Source organism: Betta splendens, chromosome 4 (genome assembly GCF_900634795.4).
Source record: "Betta splendens chromosome 4, fBetSpl5.4, whole genome shotgun sequence".
Lineage (NCBI taxonomy): Eukaryota > Metazoa > Chordata > Actinopteri > Anabantiformes > Osphronemidae > Betta > Betta splendens.
Genome location: NC_040884.2, coordinates 16312800 through 16329549, shown reverse-complemented (window position 1 = coordinate 16329549; position 16750 = coordinate 16312800). Strand labels below are relative to the sequence as shown.

Sequence of the window (16750 nt, the reverse complement as noted above, 5' to 3'; positions counted from 1 at the left end):
CCGCCCTCTCCGCCTGTGGAGCCTTCCAGAAGTCGCCGGCAGACCCGTGTGGCTTCCAGCGCAGCCACACTCCAGATTTCCTTTTCTAACGCTTATTATTTTTAGGCTAAACAATTTTTAAGTGTAATAACCCTTCTGTCAACATGTCCACTTTGGGGACACTTGCGTTTGATGAGTATGGAAGGCCTTTCATCATCATTAAAGACCAGGACAAGAAGACTCGGTTAACGGGCATTGACGCATTGAAGGTACAATGGGCTAGCTAACAGTGACGCATGTGGGTTGGCTAATTCATTTGTTGTTTATGGAAAAGTGTGTTGCACGTCTCCTGAAAAACCAACATAATATATGTTGTCACCTAAGGTGTTGGTTCAGGCGTATGCCTAATTGGCAATTTAAGCTATTCGTGCAAAAGCATATCATTAGCTGTATTAGCTTGTCAAGCTAACATGAGGCCCATGTGCTTTCTGTAAACCAGTCAGCCGGTGGGTGTTGCTGTTCTACAGTAGGGCTGCGCCCTAAGCAGTCATTTTGGATGCACATGATCTTCCGTATCTACCTGTCATCATTTTTAACAAACGTTGACCTTGTGTTTTATTGTGATAATTAAGAGTGATATCCTATTAAGATGTGAGCCAAATGTAATGTTTGTGTTTTGCAGTCTCACATCATGGCAGCCAAAGCCGTTGCGTCAACCCTTAGAACATCTCTTGGACCTAACGGTGAGTACTGTCCGCATATTAAGATTAAGTGATTGGTGCATCACACAGTAAACTGCACGTTTACCAAAACTGTTCTTATTTGTTTTTTTTAATTCAGGTCTTGACAAGATGATGGTTGACAGGGATGGAGAAGTGACTGTCACCAACGATGGAGCTACCATTCTTAGCATGATGGATGTGGACCACCAGATTGCCAAGCTTATGGTAGAATTGTCCAAGTCCCAGGATGATGAGATTGGTGACGGAACCACTGGAGTTGTTGGTATGTTGAAGAGAGACTAGGTTGTAGTTCAGCATATGTCTTAGCTCTGTTTTTTTGGGTTGAGGCTATTTGTTTGTAATTGTCTAATGATGTTTTCCTCCATCTCCTCAGTGCTGGCTGGAGCTCTGCTTGAGCAGGCAGAGCAGCTGCTTGACCGTGGAATCCACCCCATCAGGATTTCTGACGGTTATGACCAGGCTGCCCGCATCGCTATCGAGCAGCTTGATAAAATGGCCGAAACCTTCCCCTGCGACCCAAACAACACAGAACCCCTCATTCAGACAGCCATGACAACACTGGGGTCTAAAGTGTAAGTCTTGTATCAGCCATAATTATATATTGCTGTTTATTTTAAGTTTCATTCATTTTGATAGAATTTGTTTTAATTTGCATTTCTAACAACTTGGTGGTTTTTCAGTATCAACCGATGCCACAGACAAATGGCAGAAATTGCTGTGAATGCCATCCTAACCGTGGCGGACATGGAAAGGAAGGATGTTGACTTTGAGCTCATCAAGATGGAAGGCAAGGTTGGAGGCAAGCTGGAGGACACACAGCTTATTAAGGGAGTCATAGTTGACAAGGAGTTCAGCCACCCTCAGATGCCCAAGGTATAAAGAAGATATTATATATTATAGATATCTTTTTACATGGAACAAAGTAAATGACATTCATGGTAATGACAAACGGTACAGTCTTACAATTTTTGATAATGTCTTAACATCACTTATAACCACTTAGGTTCTGAAAGATGTTAAAATTGCCATCCTCACCTGCCCATTTGAGCCACCTAAGCCCAAGACTAAGCACAAGTTGGATGTGACCTCTGTGGAGGACTACAAAGCTCTGCAGAAATATGAAAAGGAGAAGTTTGAGGAAATGATTCAACAGGTTAACACCAGATTTTTATCTACTTGTGCTTCAGACGGTATTTATGGCAGATTGTCATAAATACAGTAGTTACTAAAACTGAATTGTGCTATATGAATTTGTCATATTACTAACTTGCTTGTTTCTGTTCAAAGGTCAAAAGCAATGGTGCTAATTTGGCTATCTGCCAGTGGGGCTTTGATGATGAGGCCAACCACCTCCTGCTGCAGAATGAGCTCCCTGCTGTGCGCTGGGTTGGAGGGCCTGAAATTGAGGTGACTGACATGTGTCACATGACACAACACTCAGCAATACAACTTCTTTAAATGAGTACACAGCATCCATTGTGCTTTCTCTGTAGTTGATTGCCATAGCCACGGGAGGCCGCATTGTGCCAAGGTTTTGTGAGCTGACACCAGAGAAGCTTGGTACAGCTGGTTTGGTGAAGGAGATTTCCTTTGGCACGACAAAGGATCGTATGCTAGTTATCCAGGAGTGCAAAAACACGAGGGCTGTCACCATTTTCATTCGTGGAGGCAACAAAATGGTTAGTGTTCATGGGATATTTAATTTTTATTTTTTTTGTTGTTTTTTTTCCCCTTTTGACATTTCATGTTGGTTTACATCTTATTTTATTTAAACAGATAATTGAGGAGGCCAAGCGTGCTCTCCATGATGCTTTGTGTGTAATCCGCAATCTGGTCAGAGACAACCGCGTTGTGTATGGAGGAGGAGCATCAGAGATTTCGTGTGCTCTAGCTGTCAACCAGGCTGCAGATAAGGTGAGAAGCATTAAACACCCATTACAAGGAGAAAAATGAAGAGACATTACAACTGGAAATGGAAATGCTCGCTTCTTAAAACTTATACTTATGTTTTTTTTTTTTTATTTTTAGTGCCCATCATTGGAACAGTATGCCATGAGGTCGTTTGCTGATGCTCTAGAGGTGATCCCAATGGCCCTGGCTGAGAACAGTGGGTTGAACCCTATTCAGACCATGACAGAGGTCAGAGCCAGACAGGTCAAAGAGAACAATGCCTTCCTTGGCATCGACTGTCTCCACAACAACACAAATGGTAAGCAATGCCATGATCTGAAATTAATCTGGAAAAAGTCCACGCTCAGAATAACAGTTAAGACTAGATGTACTGAATTGCTTTTGTGCTATTTTATTTTACTGAATTTTCTTTTCTTCAAACATGTAAAACCAGTTGATATGTCAACACAATTTCTCATGAAAATGCTAATCAGCTTTCAATTTACCGAGTACATCCTTGTATGGAGTAGGAAGAGGTTAGACTTATCTAATCCTACCCCATAACATCACCTTTCAATCACTGGTTTGTAATCGATATCTATACATAGAGTATTATTTTCATACACCACAAAGTTTTATTATAAGTAATTGAAAATTTATCAATGAGCTGTTCTTATCTATATCTTAATTGACACATCAATTCTATTACTATTTTTATGTCGTAATTTAATTTATAGTTTTACACGGCACCTTTTTTATAGAAATACAAAATCTCTTTTTGGGTTGTGCGTGTAGCATGGATCTATTTGTTTGTTTGTTTGTTTATTTAACCAGCCCTCTTAAACTATAGCGCCTATCTCTTTAAATAATTTTTGTATTCCACATGTAATTTTTTTTCTGGCTTTATACATGAAAACTGCAGTCACTAGGTCCAAGAATTCTAACAATTTAGACTGTATGAAAGCGACATTGGTTTGATCCCTATATTCTTTACTCAGACATGAAGCAGCAACATGTGATTGAGACCCTGATTGGCAAGAAGCAGCAGATCTTACTGGCTACTCAGGTTGTTAAGATGATTCTTAAGATCGACGACATCCGAAGCCCGGGAGAAAGCGAGGACTGAAGCCCAGCTGAACACCAAGATGTCTGAGCTGTTCTGTTGTAGAGGTTTAAAGGCACTTCCTGAGCACCATGTCCAAACCGCACTGCATATTGTTATTTAACAATTTATACAAAGTGTTCAGGCTGTTGTAGTTCCAGTGTGACCATTAAAATGTTCTGTTGAAGTGTCCAGAGTTCTTGTTTCAAACATGTAGTCATGTAGTTTGGACGCTACTGAATTAATTTAATTAATTGCACAGACGCTGTCTAAACCACCAGCAGAAGTAACGGCAGCGGTTCTTTCATGTCCACGTTCTTGTCCAGCTCCATCTACAGAAAGCACGTTATTGCGTACATATGTTAGCTCAATTTAACTGGGGAACTCTAACTAGTAACTAACTAACAAAACCTAGCAAAACTCCCAAATGCGTCATTCTGTTAGAGAATGTCTTCTTTGGGAAAGGAGTTGTTGCAGGCATGAAATTGTGACTATGAGCATAGATGGCTGATCCGGGGGCCGACTCTAAAATAAAAGCAGCTTGAGACGCAGGTTGGAGTAGAATTGCAATAAGTCGCAAAAGTGCGAAGAAAAGTTATGCAGAAAGAAAAAGAGTCCTGAGAACAGCTTTGGACTATCAACACACTCGCCTTTGCCGCTTTCCTGCTGACGCTGGGTCTTGTTTTATGCGAAGGAGGTAAATAAAAGAAAGGAAACAATTTCTAATAACTAGAAACTGTAATAAAATGTGCCTAAAATGTTTTTACTTACAAATGAATTATTTCACACTTCTATTTTTTAAAAAGTCTAAAAAAATGTTAACCTAAAATCTTTACAGTAGGAGAATCTAATTTGGATTCAGGAAAGATCTTCACCTGGTAGTCTACTACCATTTCACTACTGCATTTCTCCCTCAGCTTTGATTCAAGGGTATTTACCTTAACATGAGTCGGTTACATAAAGCTGGTCTCCACAATGTATCACATCACATACTGTATATGTGTCTACAAAGAAAAACATGCCCTTAACCTCAATATTTGAAGTTCAGCTCTGAATTTAACATCAATCATTAAACCTCAAAGAAGTTTAAGTTTTCACGTGTTCTCACAAACAACCAGTTTAATTATGGCCTCCCTCACTGGGCTGTTTAACCTGGAGATGAAGCATCAGTATCTAGCTGCATCTGCCAGCGTCATCGCCAGCCATATGTCCCCATGTCTCAGTTGATCTGTGAACTGTTTCAAGAGTCAAGATACAAAAACTTTATTGATCCCAGAGGGAAAATATTTGGCACACATTGATCGCTGTCATTGTTAGAGGCACACACAAGAAGGAAGAAATAAGAACGCTAACACATCTACACACACATCGAATTACTGGCTAAAACTGCATTATTATATATGTTATTGCGCGGATGAAGATCAACCCTTACAGAGAGAGGAGGAGTTGTACAGACTGATGGCTACTGGTAGGAAGGATCTCCTCCCAGCGTACCACCACGTTATGTCATGGACATCATCTGCTCCTCATAGCGACAACGTGTCATGTGGACAAGTCTGACAATGAGTGGAGGAGTTGATCCTCTTTAAATGGGTCTAATTATAAATATATCAAACTAAAATGGGTTCTAAGTGAGTTTTTCTTTGTGGGTGGTCCTTGAATGGTTCCACCAGACCATTACCTGTCTTGGCTCCTCCTCCCCCTATTTAAACTGGTGGATTCAGTCACTCTTCTCCAGCGCTGGTTTGTAGTTGGGTTTGTGTTGCCTTTCGTCATTGCATGGTCTGATTTACTTATACACACACATATCCCTAAACACATTACATTACTGATGCTACTGATTTTCTTACGAAGTTTCCTCTGTTAGGTTTGTGTTGTGTTTAAATAAACATTTAAACTAGAGCTGTGGTGTGTGGACCTCTTTTATTCATCCTTCCTGAGAGCCAGGCTGTTTGAAAAGCTGCGAGCACCAGTAGAAAGCTGTAGACCATTAACATTCTGCTTTAGCCTAATTGCACCACATAACTATGGGCCCCGTCAGTGTGTTGGGTGGACTGAACTGAACAGGCAGCCGTTTTTCTTTGAGCTTCATCTCAGGCCACGGTGAGAAAAGTGTCTTCCTGCGGGAAGAGCACACTCAGTTTGTGATCACTGTAAATGCAGAATAAATGTTAGATCGGTATTCAAGACGGTTCCGTACTTCGAGCCCACTTTCGGTACAAGTATATGGCCAGTATCAGTATGAAGGCGGGGGGGATGAACAGCAGCACGCCAAACACCAGCAGAAGCTTGTCAGGATGACGAGGAGGAAGAGAAGGAGGACAAGTGGTGGGGGCCTCGGTCTGAGGTCGGCCTGAAAGAAGAACTGCTGTTAATGCTTCAAACATGAGTCACCACATAAAAGCCCAGTGTGAACCCAGTATGAGGCCAGTATGAGCCCAGTATGAGGCCAGTATGAGCCCAGTATGAGCCCAGTATGAACCCAGTATGAACCCAGGACTGACTCTTAACGCTCAGCCTGCTCCGCGGTGACTGTTCTCCTGACGGGTGTACACAATGGTAGAAGCCTTCGTCTGACGCGGAGACGGTGCGAAGCAGCATCTTCCCTCCGTCCTCATTTCCGATGAAAATCCCGTCCTTGTAGAACGACGCGGTGAAGTCTGATGTGTGCGCCAACCCGCCTTCTCTGCAGGAGCAGCCAAGAGTCACATCGTCGCCCTCAGACACAGGCTGTGCGGGACTCTCCAGAATCACAGGGCCCTCTAGAACCAAGCAGACCGACCCAATAAACACACAGACGTCTCGTATCAACCGATGAGTGAGCGGCGTGGTGCGTTTACCTGTCACTGTGATGTTGACGGTGCTGCTGCGGTTCCCACTCTCGGTCTCGCACCAGTAGACACCAATGTCTGACCTGTCCGAGTCGTTGATGGTGCAGGTGGACCCCCTGGGGGTGCCCCAGCCCTTCTGGCACCGCTGAGCCGTCTGCTTGGACGTGTTCCTCCTCACGGTCCAGATGCCCGGTCCTTCTGGTGACGAGCAGATCAGTGCGATTTCCTCGTAGCTGAAGAAAAATGATCTGTCCGGACGGATGCTCAGTTTGGCTGCAAGGAGTCAGAGACGGAACCGTTAAAGTGATGCTGGCGATTCAGGCAGCAGCTCTGTGGCTGAACTAACAGATGGTATGGATGAAAAAAATATATATATTTCAGCTAAATGTTTATTATAATTCACTGTGACACCTGGGTCGCTGCAGTTCATGGTCGTTCCACCAGGTGTCATCCTAAACTTTGTCCTGATTGCTTCGTGCCATACATTCTAAGTGCCATTTGGAACGTATATGGAATTAATAAGGAGAAAAGATGTAAAATATGTAACCAAGTGAAAACCCTGCAAGCAGACAAACAAACCAAAGTATAGATTACACTCTGGCACCACAGTTCCCACATGTTTACTCAGCCGGTTACAATTCTGAACAAAGAGGGGTCACCATCCTGATAAATAAAAAAATTAATTGTATTCATAATGACACTTTCAGATCCAGAAGGAAGACATATAATCATTAACATTTTGATACAAAATACAGAATATTGCACAGCTAGTGTGTATGTGGCGGCAAACGCTGCAGTCAGAACAAGTACACAGGTGTCTCTTCCTACAACTATCAGTCTCATAGAGGAGACTGCTGATCGCTTACATCGCGTGTGTCCCTTAGCTTTTACACCTGCTGATTGACTGAACACACCTGATCGAGGAAATCAGCCGTAACTGGGAGAGTTGGAAAAGCAGCAGGACAGCGGCCCTCGAGGATCAGGATGTCCTCCGCTGCATTAGGCTCAAATATCTCACAATTTTTGTGGAAAAACAAGCCAACACAAATCATTGCAAGAACTCTCAAAAATCCAAACGCTGCGGTGGATTGAAACTGCCTATAACCTCTACCACTGTTTTCTTGCCAACGGACTCCATGTCCACAGATGGATAAAACCCAGTCCAACGAACTCCTCATGGTTAGACATTAAACAGGCATTGTGTGGAAACATTAAAGTTGCACATTTACCATTTATCAGCACCAAACTCAAACACCATAGTTGCTACCAGAGTATTAGCATAAGAGCATCTGGTGCCTGGTGGGATTTTCTTTAATTGACTGGATCTTCGCTTACTCTTTGCCAATACACACTTCCTTGGAACAATACACTTTCCTATTAGGCACAACAAACATCTGAAACATATTTTCACAAAAGACAGTTTTACCTCTCGTGTCCCAATACAAAATCACTGGTGCCAATTTCTTTCATCAGCAAAGTTTCAGTATCAGCAACTAAAGTCAATACTTAATGCTAAACTAAAAGTACTCCTATACAACCACCACCAGCAATAGAACAATTTATTGAAATCTCACTGGAAAGGACACTATCAAAAATCTATATTTTAATATCCAAAGATGATGACACACCAAGCCTTACGGTTTCTAAATGGGAAGCTGACTTGGACATCACCATTAACCCTGTTTTCTGGTTAAATGTATGTTCTAATTTATTCCAAATGACAAAAAAATACAAATGTACAATTAATACCATATAAAATTCTTTATAGAGTTCACTATACAGGACAGACAATGTTCCAAATGGGTCTCACAAACTAAAACCAAGAACTAATAAAAACAAATATAAACTATTACTCTAGAGAAGCTCTTTGAAAAACAATATGACATTCAGCTTAATACATGCTGCTTGTTTATGAATAGAATAGAATAGAATAGAATAGAATAGAATAGAATAGAATAGAATAGAATAGAAGGCAACATCACCACATAGAACCAAGTTTCTACACATCCACTAATGCAGTATGTTGATCATCCTTCAACCAGGCAGCAAGGCAGCACTTACCCACATCAGCTCCACTGTAGTGCCCTTGAGCCAGACCTGCAAAAGACAGATGGTGAAGCAGCAACAAGAGGGCACCGAGCATCATGAACATCATGAATAATCCAATCCACAATAAAAACTCTGCAGATTCAGCTTTTTCTGACAAATGCTCATATTCTTTTCAGGTTGGTGTCATATCTGCTTCAGCTTCCTCCGTCGTGAAACCATAGATAAACATCAGTTAACTCAGTGGTTTTTAAGTAGCTTAAATCTCACTTCATCTAACTGCTTAACTTTGTCTAAATGTTTGATTCATTATAACAATAAATTAGAGATATGAGATCTTGAGATTTTGTGGATCCAAAGGTTTCAGCCAATAACCTGAAGCCTGTTTGTGGTTGGTGCATGAGTGGAGGAAAACAAAGAGCAGCTGGAACATTAGGAAGCATTAAGGGACTTACAGAGCAGAAGGCAGAGGGATGTGATCTTCATTGCTTCATTGAGTCGATGCAGAACAGCGACTGTAGGTTATTACAGCCTGATGACTTCCTGCTCACAGCCAACAGTTAGTGTAGACGTCAGCATTCCTGTTAAAATATAGGTGCAAATGAACGTCTTTCCTGATAAAAGCAGAAGCTAAGGTGTCGATACAAGAAACCGGAAATACCAGAGACACTCTGAAAACACAAGATCTGAAAACAAGTTCAGCAGCTGAATTCTATTAAACCTAGTGTGTTGAAAACAATTTGATTCAAAGGCTGCACCTGAAGGAGCGCAAACTTACAGTCACAGACATTAGAACCATGATGGGACTGGATTTAGTGAAACTGCAATGAAACCCTGCAGCAGCACCTCCTGCTACCATGAAGTCATGTTACATCTGCAGGAAGCTGGACCATCAAGATATTCACTGTAGCCTGTGTCTCAGAAGAAATCACATCCTCCAAATGTTATGTTTATGTACTTCTCTAATGTTTTTGTTCTGTTTTAAGGTTTAAATTTCCAAGTTTAGTTCGGCCCAATTGTAACAACATTTAAAAGCAATTAGACAAGTGATAGTTTCAGTAAACACTTGTTGTAACCTTAAAAACACATTTTGAGGAGGACCGAGAACTACGAAAGTTTGACCTTGAACCACGAGACGTTTTACAAGGAACTGTTGGGGAATACAGTAACCCAATGGACTGAATGGAAGCTCATACAAAAAACAACAGAAACCCACAATCGACCTGTCACCTGAAACAGGCGCCTCAGTTATTCTGTCACTGATTGTGTCAGAAGGATGTAAATGTGTATTTTGAAACTAAGAAACTGTTTAATTTAGGTGTTTGATTTAGGCGTTGGACGGTGTAAGAGAAAGTAAATCCAAGTTGTTCCTTGATGACTTGACTAAAATAAACCCATAATGAACCTTTTCACAATATTCTAATGTTCTGAGGAACTGAATTTGGGGTTTTCATTAGTTGTCAGTTATAATGTATTGTTCCCAAACAGCAAAGTGAGGTCTAGAAAGACAATGTTGAGCTGTTTGCTGGTGAGTCCAATCAAACAAATGATCATTACATTTTAAATGTTTAGAAGCTGGTACCAGTTGGTAGCGTGTTGACCTCGGAAGGCAAGAGGTCTGCGGTTCGATCCCCCGCCTCGGCATCAGGTGTGTCCCTGAGCAAGACACTTCGCGCTAGCTCCCCGAGCGCCGCTCATGTGGCAGCTCACTGCTCCCCCAAGGGGGATACGTCAAATGCAGAGAACAAATTTCCCCACTGTGGGACTAAAAAGGGTTAATTTCTTTCTTTCTTTTGGCACCACTAATAGCCACCATGAACGATTGTTTAACAAGGATGAAAAGAAAGGCGGCGAGAGATGGAGACGATGAGGCAAACGTAAGTGACCTGCAAGTTAAGACGAGGAAATATGAATATGAATAGTTTTTTGGGTTGAGTAGATGTCAGTCAACCAATTAGCTTCTATCAGTAAGTAGGAACCAAGCTTTTTGAAAAGAGGGTCAGATTTGGTTAAGAGTTTCACACATTGAAAGTGTGTGGCCGGACCATTCAGCCTGACGTTCTTTAAACCATTAATATTGAACGCAAAGAAGCTCTCTCCAGCTGCAGGCTCAGGTTGAAGATGTGTTGGAGACCACCACACAGCTGGGGAGCACAGACTTCCAGCACCCTTGGGCTGATTCCATCAGGTCCTGCGGCCTTTGTTGGATGAAGCATGTTCAGCGCCACTCTCACCTGATCTGCTGTGATTGTGTGTGAGGTGGGGGTGGATGAGCCCTGTGGGTGATGTGATGTCCTCCTCTGTCCACCTTTTAACAGTTTTAATGGTGTCTTTGAACCAGAGGTGTGTAATATGGCAGCAGAAGGCGTCGGGATGTCTGGATGGAGACCCATGGCCAGCAGTTTATTGTCAGGGCTGCAAACCTGTTCTTTGACCGTCCATTTTATGATCTTACATTGCCCATAATCAGCGAAGGGAGATGTGGCTATGCGGCTTGAGACAGCATGCTGAAAATAGTCTGTGACGCCTGTTTCTTTTCCTGTTTCGGTACGCAATCGTTTTTATCGTTTGCATCTCAAAGAATGTGACACATTACTAGTGTTGTAGTATTTGTGCATTTATAATCAAAGTCAGAGTAAAACTTGTGCTGGTGTATGTATATTTAGGACATAATGCATCCAGCATATGGTATTAGAGACCAGAAACATGTCAGTGCTGATGAAGATTGGGTGAACAGAAGCAAAGAAAGAGCAAGTGATCTTCATCTCCATATGAGCAAATCATACAGTAGGTACAGAAGCAGGTAGAATCTCTGAGCTACAAAAACAGCAACAGGCTCTGCTCTCCAATTCTACATGACCAGCTCATTTTTTTAAACATTTTAATGATTTTTATCCAACATTTTGCTTTATTTGATATATAAATACCAGGTCTCACCATTGCAGACAATATTCATGTCTAATGAGTGAGACATTGCAATTGTCAGTTGTCAGAAACAGGGGTCATTGTAGTTAACCAGGTGAAGGTTAATAATATATAGAGTTAACCAGGTGAAGGCTGGAAGTACATTTCTGATGCTTCTGGCTCCAGAACTCAGATTGTTTTTTCAACTCCTCCTGCGTCATGATGACCATCACGCCAACCAGCCACAGTCAAAACAACAGCCGTTAGTGCAGCTCCCAGTGTTCAGGCCATGATGAACACATCATATGTATCCACAGGTCTGTAACATGGCAGCATCGTTCTGTACTGAAGGTGGGGAGCATGCTGCAGGTACATCCTGTCTCCTTGTGTACGTGCTTTGGTTGGATATTAAATGGGGTCAGATTAATAGTTCATATTGTAGGCTGGCTTGTTGAATCAATGCCAGGGTTCTGCTGTGAGCAGGCATAAATCAGCTGGCCAGCGTCCGTTGAGCCTCAGAGTTGAGCGTCTTGTCAGTCAAGTTGAAGCAATGTCTGCTTGGTTTGTGTCTGCGTTGCTGCTCTGTGCTCTGGTCAGAGCTCAGAGCCTCCAAGGAAGCAGTGAAGATGAACTGACCTCCAGCGATGCCTATGAAGTGGAGGACGTATCCCTGCAGCAGCTGAGGGACATACTCTTCGCGCTGAGGTCGTCAGCTAGACGCCGAGCATATTCACCTGGTGATGCGTCCTTGGCTCGTCTCGCTGATTCTGGAACAAAGACGGGTTTAGACTCAAGACAGATCGCAAGGAGAGTCTTAACAAGCATTGGCGAGGCGTACGACCCCGACACAGGTGAGACTGAGCGGTTCCTGTTCAGACGTGAGTAGTGGGCTGGGAGGAATGAATGCTTTCTGTCTGATGCTCCTTCTGTTTGACCACTGGAGCTGAAACAGTCTGACAGCACGTTGTTCACGTGGCTCCTTGCTGTTGTCGTCTGTCTACAGGCGTCTTCACTGCCCCCGTCAGAGGTCTCTACCACTTCCTGTTGAACCGCAGTTCTGCAAGATCTAGAAGCTCAGATGCAGCTGTGCTGAAGAACGGCCGCGCGTTGGACGACATCTATAACATGAGGGGCTTGTTGAGCAGCGCGTCCCACGATGTGACGCTGGACCTGGAGCCAGGGGACCAGATTTCCACCACCACTTACTCTACTTAGATTTCCTTACTCTCCGAGTAAGAGGAGGCTGAGGACACTCACAGTCCAGAAACCAAAATCACCAAATCAATGCATCATCAGCAGAGTCACAGGAGACGTCTCGATAGGAGAGTCGAGGCTGAAAACCCTGTGTTTCCATCTGGTGATAGTGTTTTCCTGTTCTCACATCCAACGTAGCATCTCAGCTGTTCACTAGAACCATTTTCTGTTGTGATCCTTCCTGTCAATGTGATTAAAATCTGAAAATGATAAATAAACTGTTCTGCAGCATTCAAAGCTTTCATCTCTTATTTCCTGTCATCACTGAGTCACTTCCAACCTTAGCTAGCATTAGGAAGCAGCTGTGTTGTAGTGACCAGAACTAATGATGCCACAGACATGAGGAGCTCACAACTGCCTGACGGGTTCAAACACGCTTGTGATCATTTACTGTTGACTGATTATTTGATGCAAATCTTTTTGTTTGTTGGACTGAAGAACTGAGCGTATTCTGAGTATGCTATAATGCTTTGGATAAAATTCATCGTCCATGTTCTGGATTTGGTTTTGAGTTGATTTAATTCAGACTTCAATTTAACAGCATAACAGTTACTCAGACCCTTCTCAGAGGGTCTGCAACAGTTCCAGCTGGTTGAGGGTTGGACCAGAAAGCAGTCGAGCATAGCAGGGTAATAATGGTTGTTAACCAGGTCACAGTTTACTCAGGTAATCAACACTACGTGATTTTTGGGGGTTAAAACTAATTCTATAATAATTCAGCTTCAACAAATCTAGCATCCAGATGGCCTGAGCCTATTGGAGTTTACAGGCAGTGCATCAGTAGAATAAGTTAAACAGTAACGTTATATTAATAAGCTGGGTCAACTTTGGTTCAGAGGATGGAATTTTTGTTTGTCCCACAGATTGGTGAAACATGATATGAAATCTACACGTACACGTTATTGCCACCACTGATCAAAAGCCACTTTTCAGCTTCTAAAACTGTTGGTTTAATCCAAACAGTTAAATATAGTTAAATAGTTATATTAAATTATAATATTATTATATTAACTCAAGTCGTGCTTTTGTTTAAGTGGGGAAATCAAACTGTTAAAACTTACACGGACCTTTCTGCCTCAGTTTAAGGTCATGATGCTTTACTTGCTTATATTAAGAGATTTAATAAACATCCAATCCATCTAATTACTGTATAAGGCCAGTTAAACTAGTAAGATGCTGTATTAGGAAAACGTGCCAAAAAGTGATTAAGGCCACTATCTTTTTAAGCCTATTTGTGTGTCATTTTAACTTCACTGTCCTCTGCTGGGTTATATTACCAGATGTCCAAACCACACTGTATATCGCTATTTAACAATGTATACATTATTCAGGCTTTTGTAGTCCCAGAGTGACCATTAAAATTAAAATGTTGCAGTCTTGTTCTGTTGAAGTGTCCAGACTCCAGAGTTCTTTTTTCTTTCTTCAGGTTTATGTTGCATGTTTTTCTCAGCTTTCACATTTAGAAAGTTAATATTTATTTACCACACCATGAATAATTCGTTTCTTGCAATCCTTTTACAGGACAGTATATTTGATTCTGGTAATTTGCTAAGTATTAGTGCTAAACATATGTGAAGTATATTCAGACACTCTGGTGATTAAGGGACTTAAATATACTGGTCCCAAGCGTCTCGTTTACATGTATTTGTTGAGCCAGTTCAGCAGGTCCGTTCTGGCCTCCTGGATACTAGGTTTGTCCGTAGGGTTGATGTCCTCTCTCTTGCGGTGGACGAACCCATGAGTCTGACCAGGAAAGATCTTCACCTGGTAGTCTACTGTGCATTTCTCCTTTAGCTTTGCTTCAAGGGTATTTACCTTAACACGACAGGTCGATGGGTGGGTTACATAAAGCTGATTATCACAATGTCATGTTCATATCTGCAAAATTCTCAATTGTATTTCAACATACTTGAAATTGCAGAGCTCAGTTTATGCATACTGACCTGGTCCAAGGGGATCACGGCATCATTCCCTGCAAAGATGAACAACGTGGGACTCTTGAGCTCATATAGATCTTCTTTTTCACGAACAATCCCTGCACATTAAAATAACTGCATTAATTACTTGAATACACAGGGAAACAACTCGTGCACAGTGACATACCATAGACAGACACTCCAGCTTTGATGTCTGGATACTGCAGGGCCAGATAATGTGTTGCAGCACCTCCCCAGCAGAAGCCCACTGATCCTATGTGTTTTGCTCCACACTGCTCCTTCAGGTACTTTAAAACTGCATCCACCTCTCTGGAAAAATACATAAAGGCCAATAAGCAAACGTGATAAAATGTTATAAATTAATATCGAGCAGTTCTTAATGACACAGCATCAGTGCGGCAGCTATAACTGAATAGAACAAGTGCACAGCTACTTGTTTATATTGGTTGGTTTCTTGTCCTCAAACCACTCTTGAAACTTGGACCAGTCATCGGAAGGCCTCCAAGGTTCTTTTCCAGCAAAGAAGTCTGGACAAATGGCACTGCATGAAAGCAATGAAAGCAAATCAAAGCAATGTCAGAGAAATTACATAGGACAAACTGATCACTAGACAACTCCAGTAATTTTACTGTACGTGTTGCAAACTGAAGGCATATCGGTTACATATACATACACGTATCCGTTGCTAGCAAGCATGTCAGCCATGTATCGTGTGTTGGGAAGCTGCCACCCATAGATGTCTTGTATAACAATAATGGCTTTGTCAGACACCTTGGACGGCTCCACCACATAAGCCTTAATGTGTTGGATCTGGACCTCCCGGCCGAGCCCTCCGTACTCCAGCCGATCTCCAATATCACAGGGACATGGCTTGGTCTCGTTTGCCATCTGCTGACAGACCGACAAAAAGACCGAAGAGATATCTCTGCCTCGTGATTAGACCTGGCAGTCACCCGTTTATGATAAGGTTCTCAATAGCTGAGTAACACTGACCAAGCGTTTTGCACAATAGATTTAAAACGAAACGGTTTATTCTAAAATGAACTAAAAATGGCAACGTTTCATTCGGGAGTCAGTTTGCATTAATCACAGACATACGTACTGTGCACTTTCCCAATTTGTCAGGCGAGAAGAGGGAATTCGAAAATGTCCGTGTTTCCCTGCAAAGTTCAACGACTTTTAATGCTGGTTTCTGCTCAGTGTAAATAGTTTTACACCGAGGGAAATTCCGGCACCCACCTTCAGAATAAAAGCTCTAGGTTTCACTTCATTAGACAAATAGGTTATTACAGTAGCACAAAAAGAACAGTTAGAATTTAAAATATAATAAATGTTCTCAATGAAGGCACGTTTCGTATTATATATGCATAAAACATTATATATTCCTATTCACTGATTGTATGGAGGCACAAAACAATGCGTATGAAATGGGACTGCGTTTTGTTCACTAGGCCACAATTAATTTCCGGTACTAAACTTTCAGGATAGAGTTTACATTTTTCTGCTGCATGTTAAAAATATACCGAAATTTGACCGAAAAGTTGTGTAATGGTCCACTACTCCTTAGAGCGCATTTTCTGGAGATTGTTCATCAAAAGGCACCGCTGGGATTCGAACCCAGGATCTCCTGTTTACTAGACAGGCGCTTTAACCAACTAAGCCACGGCGCCGCCCAGGTGACGGTGTAAATAGTACTGTAGTAATGAATGACCCAGTAGTTTTCAATGACCATATAGCTGAATTTATTACTACACAGATATTGGGAGCTTCCACAATACTACATAGAAACATGTATTTATGTATATGCCCAATTAAATGAAAATCATCAGCATCATTAATAAAAAGTAAACTGATTTTGTAGCAAAATATGTAATATGTAATTTCTCAGAGGGTCCAAGCACTGAATTAGTGGTTACAGGTAAAGCTGCAATATTTAATCAAATGTTTTGGAGAAGACGTGTTCAGCTATATTACGCGTTTTCACATACCAATAGAGTCTCTAGAAGTATTAGCAAAATATGTGTAAGAGTATCAAACCAACTTTTGGGGGTTGGTAAACTTTTA

The 16750-nt window shown here is 41.9% G+C and overlaps 4 protein-coding genes and 1 non-coding gene across 7 annotated transcripts; 2 read left to right on the top strand and 3 right to left on the bottom strand.

The window, feature by feature from the left end:
- Positions 1-5: 5 nt before the first annotated feature.
- On the top strand, positions 6-3901 carry cct5 (chaperonin containing TCP1, subunit 5 (epsilon)). The gene is made up of 11 exons (XM_029146897.3): positions 6-248; positions 662-722; positions 820-984; positions 1096-1294; positions 1403-1595; positions 1726-1875; positions 2010-2129; positions 2216-2401; positions 2499-2636; positions 2751-2931; positions 3611-3901. The coding sequence occupies exons 1-11, from the start codon at positions 144-146 to the stop codon at positions 3736-3738; spliced, it is 1626 nt and encodes a 541-aa protein (XP_029002730.1). The 5' UTR covers positions 6-143; the 3' UTR covers positions 3739-3901.
- A 1549-nt stretch (positions 3902-5450) lies between these two features.
- LOC114853482 (Fc receptor-like protein 4) lies at positions 5451-9126 on the bottom strand. Of its 2 annotated transcripts, XM_055508185.1 has the most exons (6): positions 9047-9126; positions 8607-8642; positions 6555-6818; positions 6219-6476; positions 5915-6067; positions 5451-5834 (listed from the first exon to the last, which is right to left on the bottom strand). In XM_055508185.1, the coding sequence occupies exons 1-6, from the start codon at positions 9075-9077 to the stop codon at positions 5803-5805; spliced, it is 774 nt and encodes a 257-aa protein (XP_055364160.1). In that variant the 5' UTR covers positions 9078-9126; the 3' UTR covers positions 5451-5802. The 2 variants fall into 2 exon arrangements, with proteins under 2 accessions (XP_055364160.1, XP_029002731.1); XM_029146898.2 differs by lacking the exon at positions 9047-9126 and having other exon boundaries at positions 8607-8756.
- Positions 9127-11994: 2868 nt separating this feature from the next.
- On the top strand, positions 11995-12980 carry LOC114854480 (complement C1q tumor necrosis factor-related protein 6-like). Its single transcript, XM_029148917.3, has 2 exons — positions 11995-12346; positions 12499-12980. Exons 1-2 carry the CDS (start codon positions 12046-12048, stop codon positions 12708-12710), a joined length of 513 nt encoding a protein of 170 aa, XP_029004750.1. The 5' UTR covers positions 11995-12045; the 3' UTR covers positions 12711-12980.
- Positions 12981-14200: 1220 nt separating this feature from the next.
- cmbl (carboxymethylenebutenolidase homolog (Pseudomonas)) lies at positions 14201-15936 on the bottom strand. Of its 2 annotated transcripts, none has more exons than XM_029148914.3 (6): positions 15789-15936; positions 15360-15574; positions 15120-15227; positions 14853-14995; positions 14693-14784; positions 14201-14564 (listed from the first exon to the last, which is right to left on the bottom strand). In XM_029148914.3, the coding sequence occupies exons 2-6, from the start codon at positions 15572-15574 to the stop codon at positions 14385-14387; spliced, it is 738 nt and encodes a 245-aa protein (XP_029004747.1). In that variant the 5' UTR covers positions 15789-15936; the 3' UTR covers positions 14201-14384. The 2 variants fall into 2 exon arrangements, with proteins under 2 accessions (XP_029004747.1, XP_029004748.1); XM_029148915.3 differs by having other exon boundaries at positions 15360-15577; positions 15789-15935.
- Positions 15937-16282: 346 nt separating this feature from the next.
- On the bottom strand, positions 16283-16356 carry trnat-agu (transfer RNA threonine (anticodon AGU)). The gene has a single exon. It is a non-coding gene; the product is annotated as a tRNA-Thr (tRNA).
- Positions 16357-16750: the final 394 nt, after the last annotated feature.

Bases quoted from the DNA above. Each gene is read 5' to 3' on its own strand.
- LOC114853482 (XM_029146898.2), bottom strand. From the start codon at position 8,700: ATGATGTTCATGATGCTCGGTGCCCTCTTGTTGCTGCTTCACCATCTG. The intron at 6,068-6,218 runs GTCAGTCCTGGG...TTCTTCTTTCAG, and splicing joins GAGCAGGCTGAGCGTTAAGA to GCCGACCTCAGACCGAGGCC. The intron at 5,835-5,914 runs GTACGGAACCGT...CTCTTCCCGCAG, and splicing joins GTACCGAAAGTGGGCTCGAA to GAAGACACTTTTCTCACCGT.
- cct5 (XM_029146897.3), top strand. From the start codon at position 144: ATGTCCACTTTGGGGACACTTGCGTTTGATGAGTATGGAAGGCCTTTC. The intron at 723-819 runs GTGAGTACTGTC...TTTTTAATTCAG, and splicing joins AACATCTCTTGGACCTAACG to GTCTTGACAAGATGATGGTT. The intron at 2,637-2,750 runs GTGAGAAGCATT...TTTTATTTTTAG, and splicing joins TCAACCAGGCTGCAGATAAG to TGCCCATCATTGGAACAGTA.
- cmbl (XM_029148914.3), bottom strand. From the start codon at position 15,574: ATGGCAAACGAGACCAAGCCATGTCCCTGTGATATTGGAGATCGGCTG. The intron at 15,228-15,359 runs GTATGTATATGT...GCTTTCATGCAG, and splicing joins CTTGCTAGCAACGGATACGT to TGCCATTTGTCCAGACTTCT. The intron at 14,996-15,119 runs GTAGCTGTGCAC...GTATTTTTCCAG, and splicing joins AAACCAACCAATATAAACAA to AGAGGTGGATGCAGTTTTAA.
- LOC114854480 (XM_029148917.3), top strand. From the start codon at position 12,046: ATGTCTGCTTGGTTTGTGTCTGCGTTGCTGCTCTGTGCTCTGGTCAGA. The intron at 12,347-12,498 runs GTGAGACTGAGC...GTCTGTCTACAG, and splicing joins GGCGTACGACCCCGACACAG to GCGTCTTCACTGCCCCCGTC.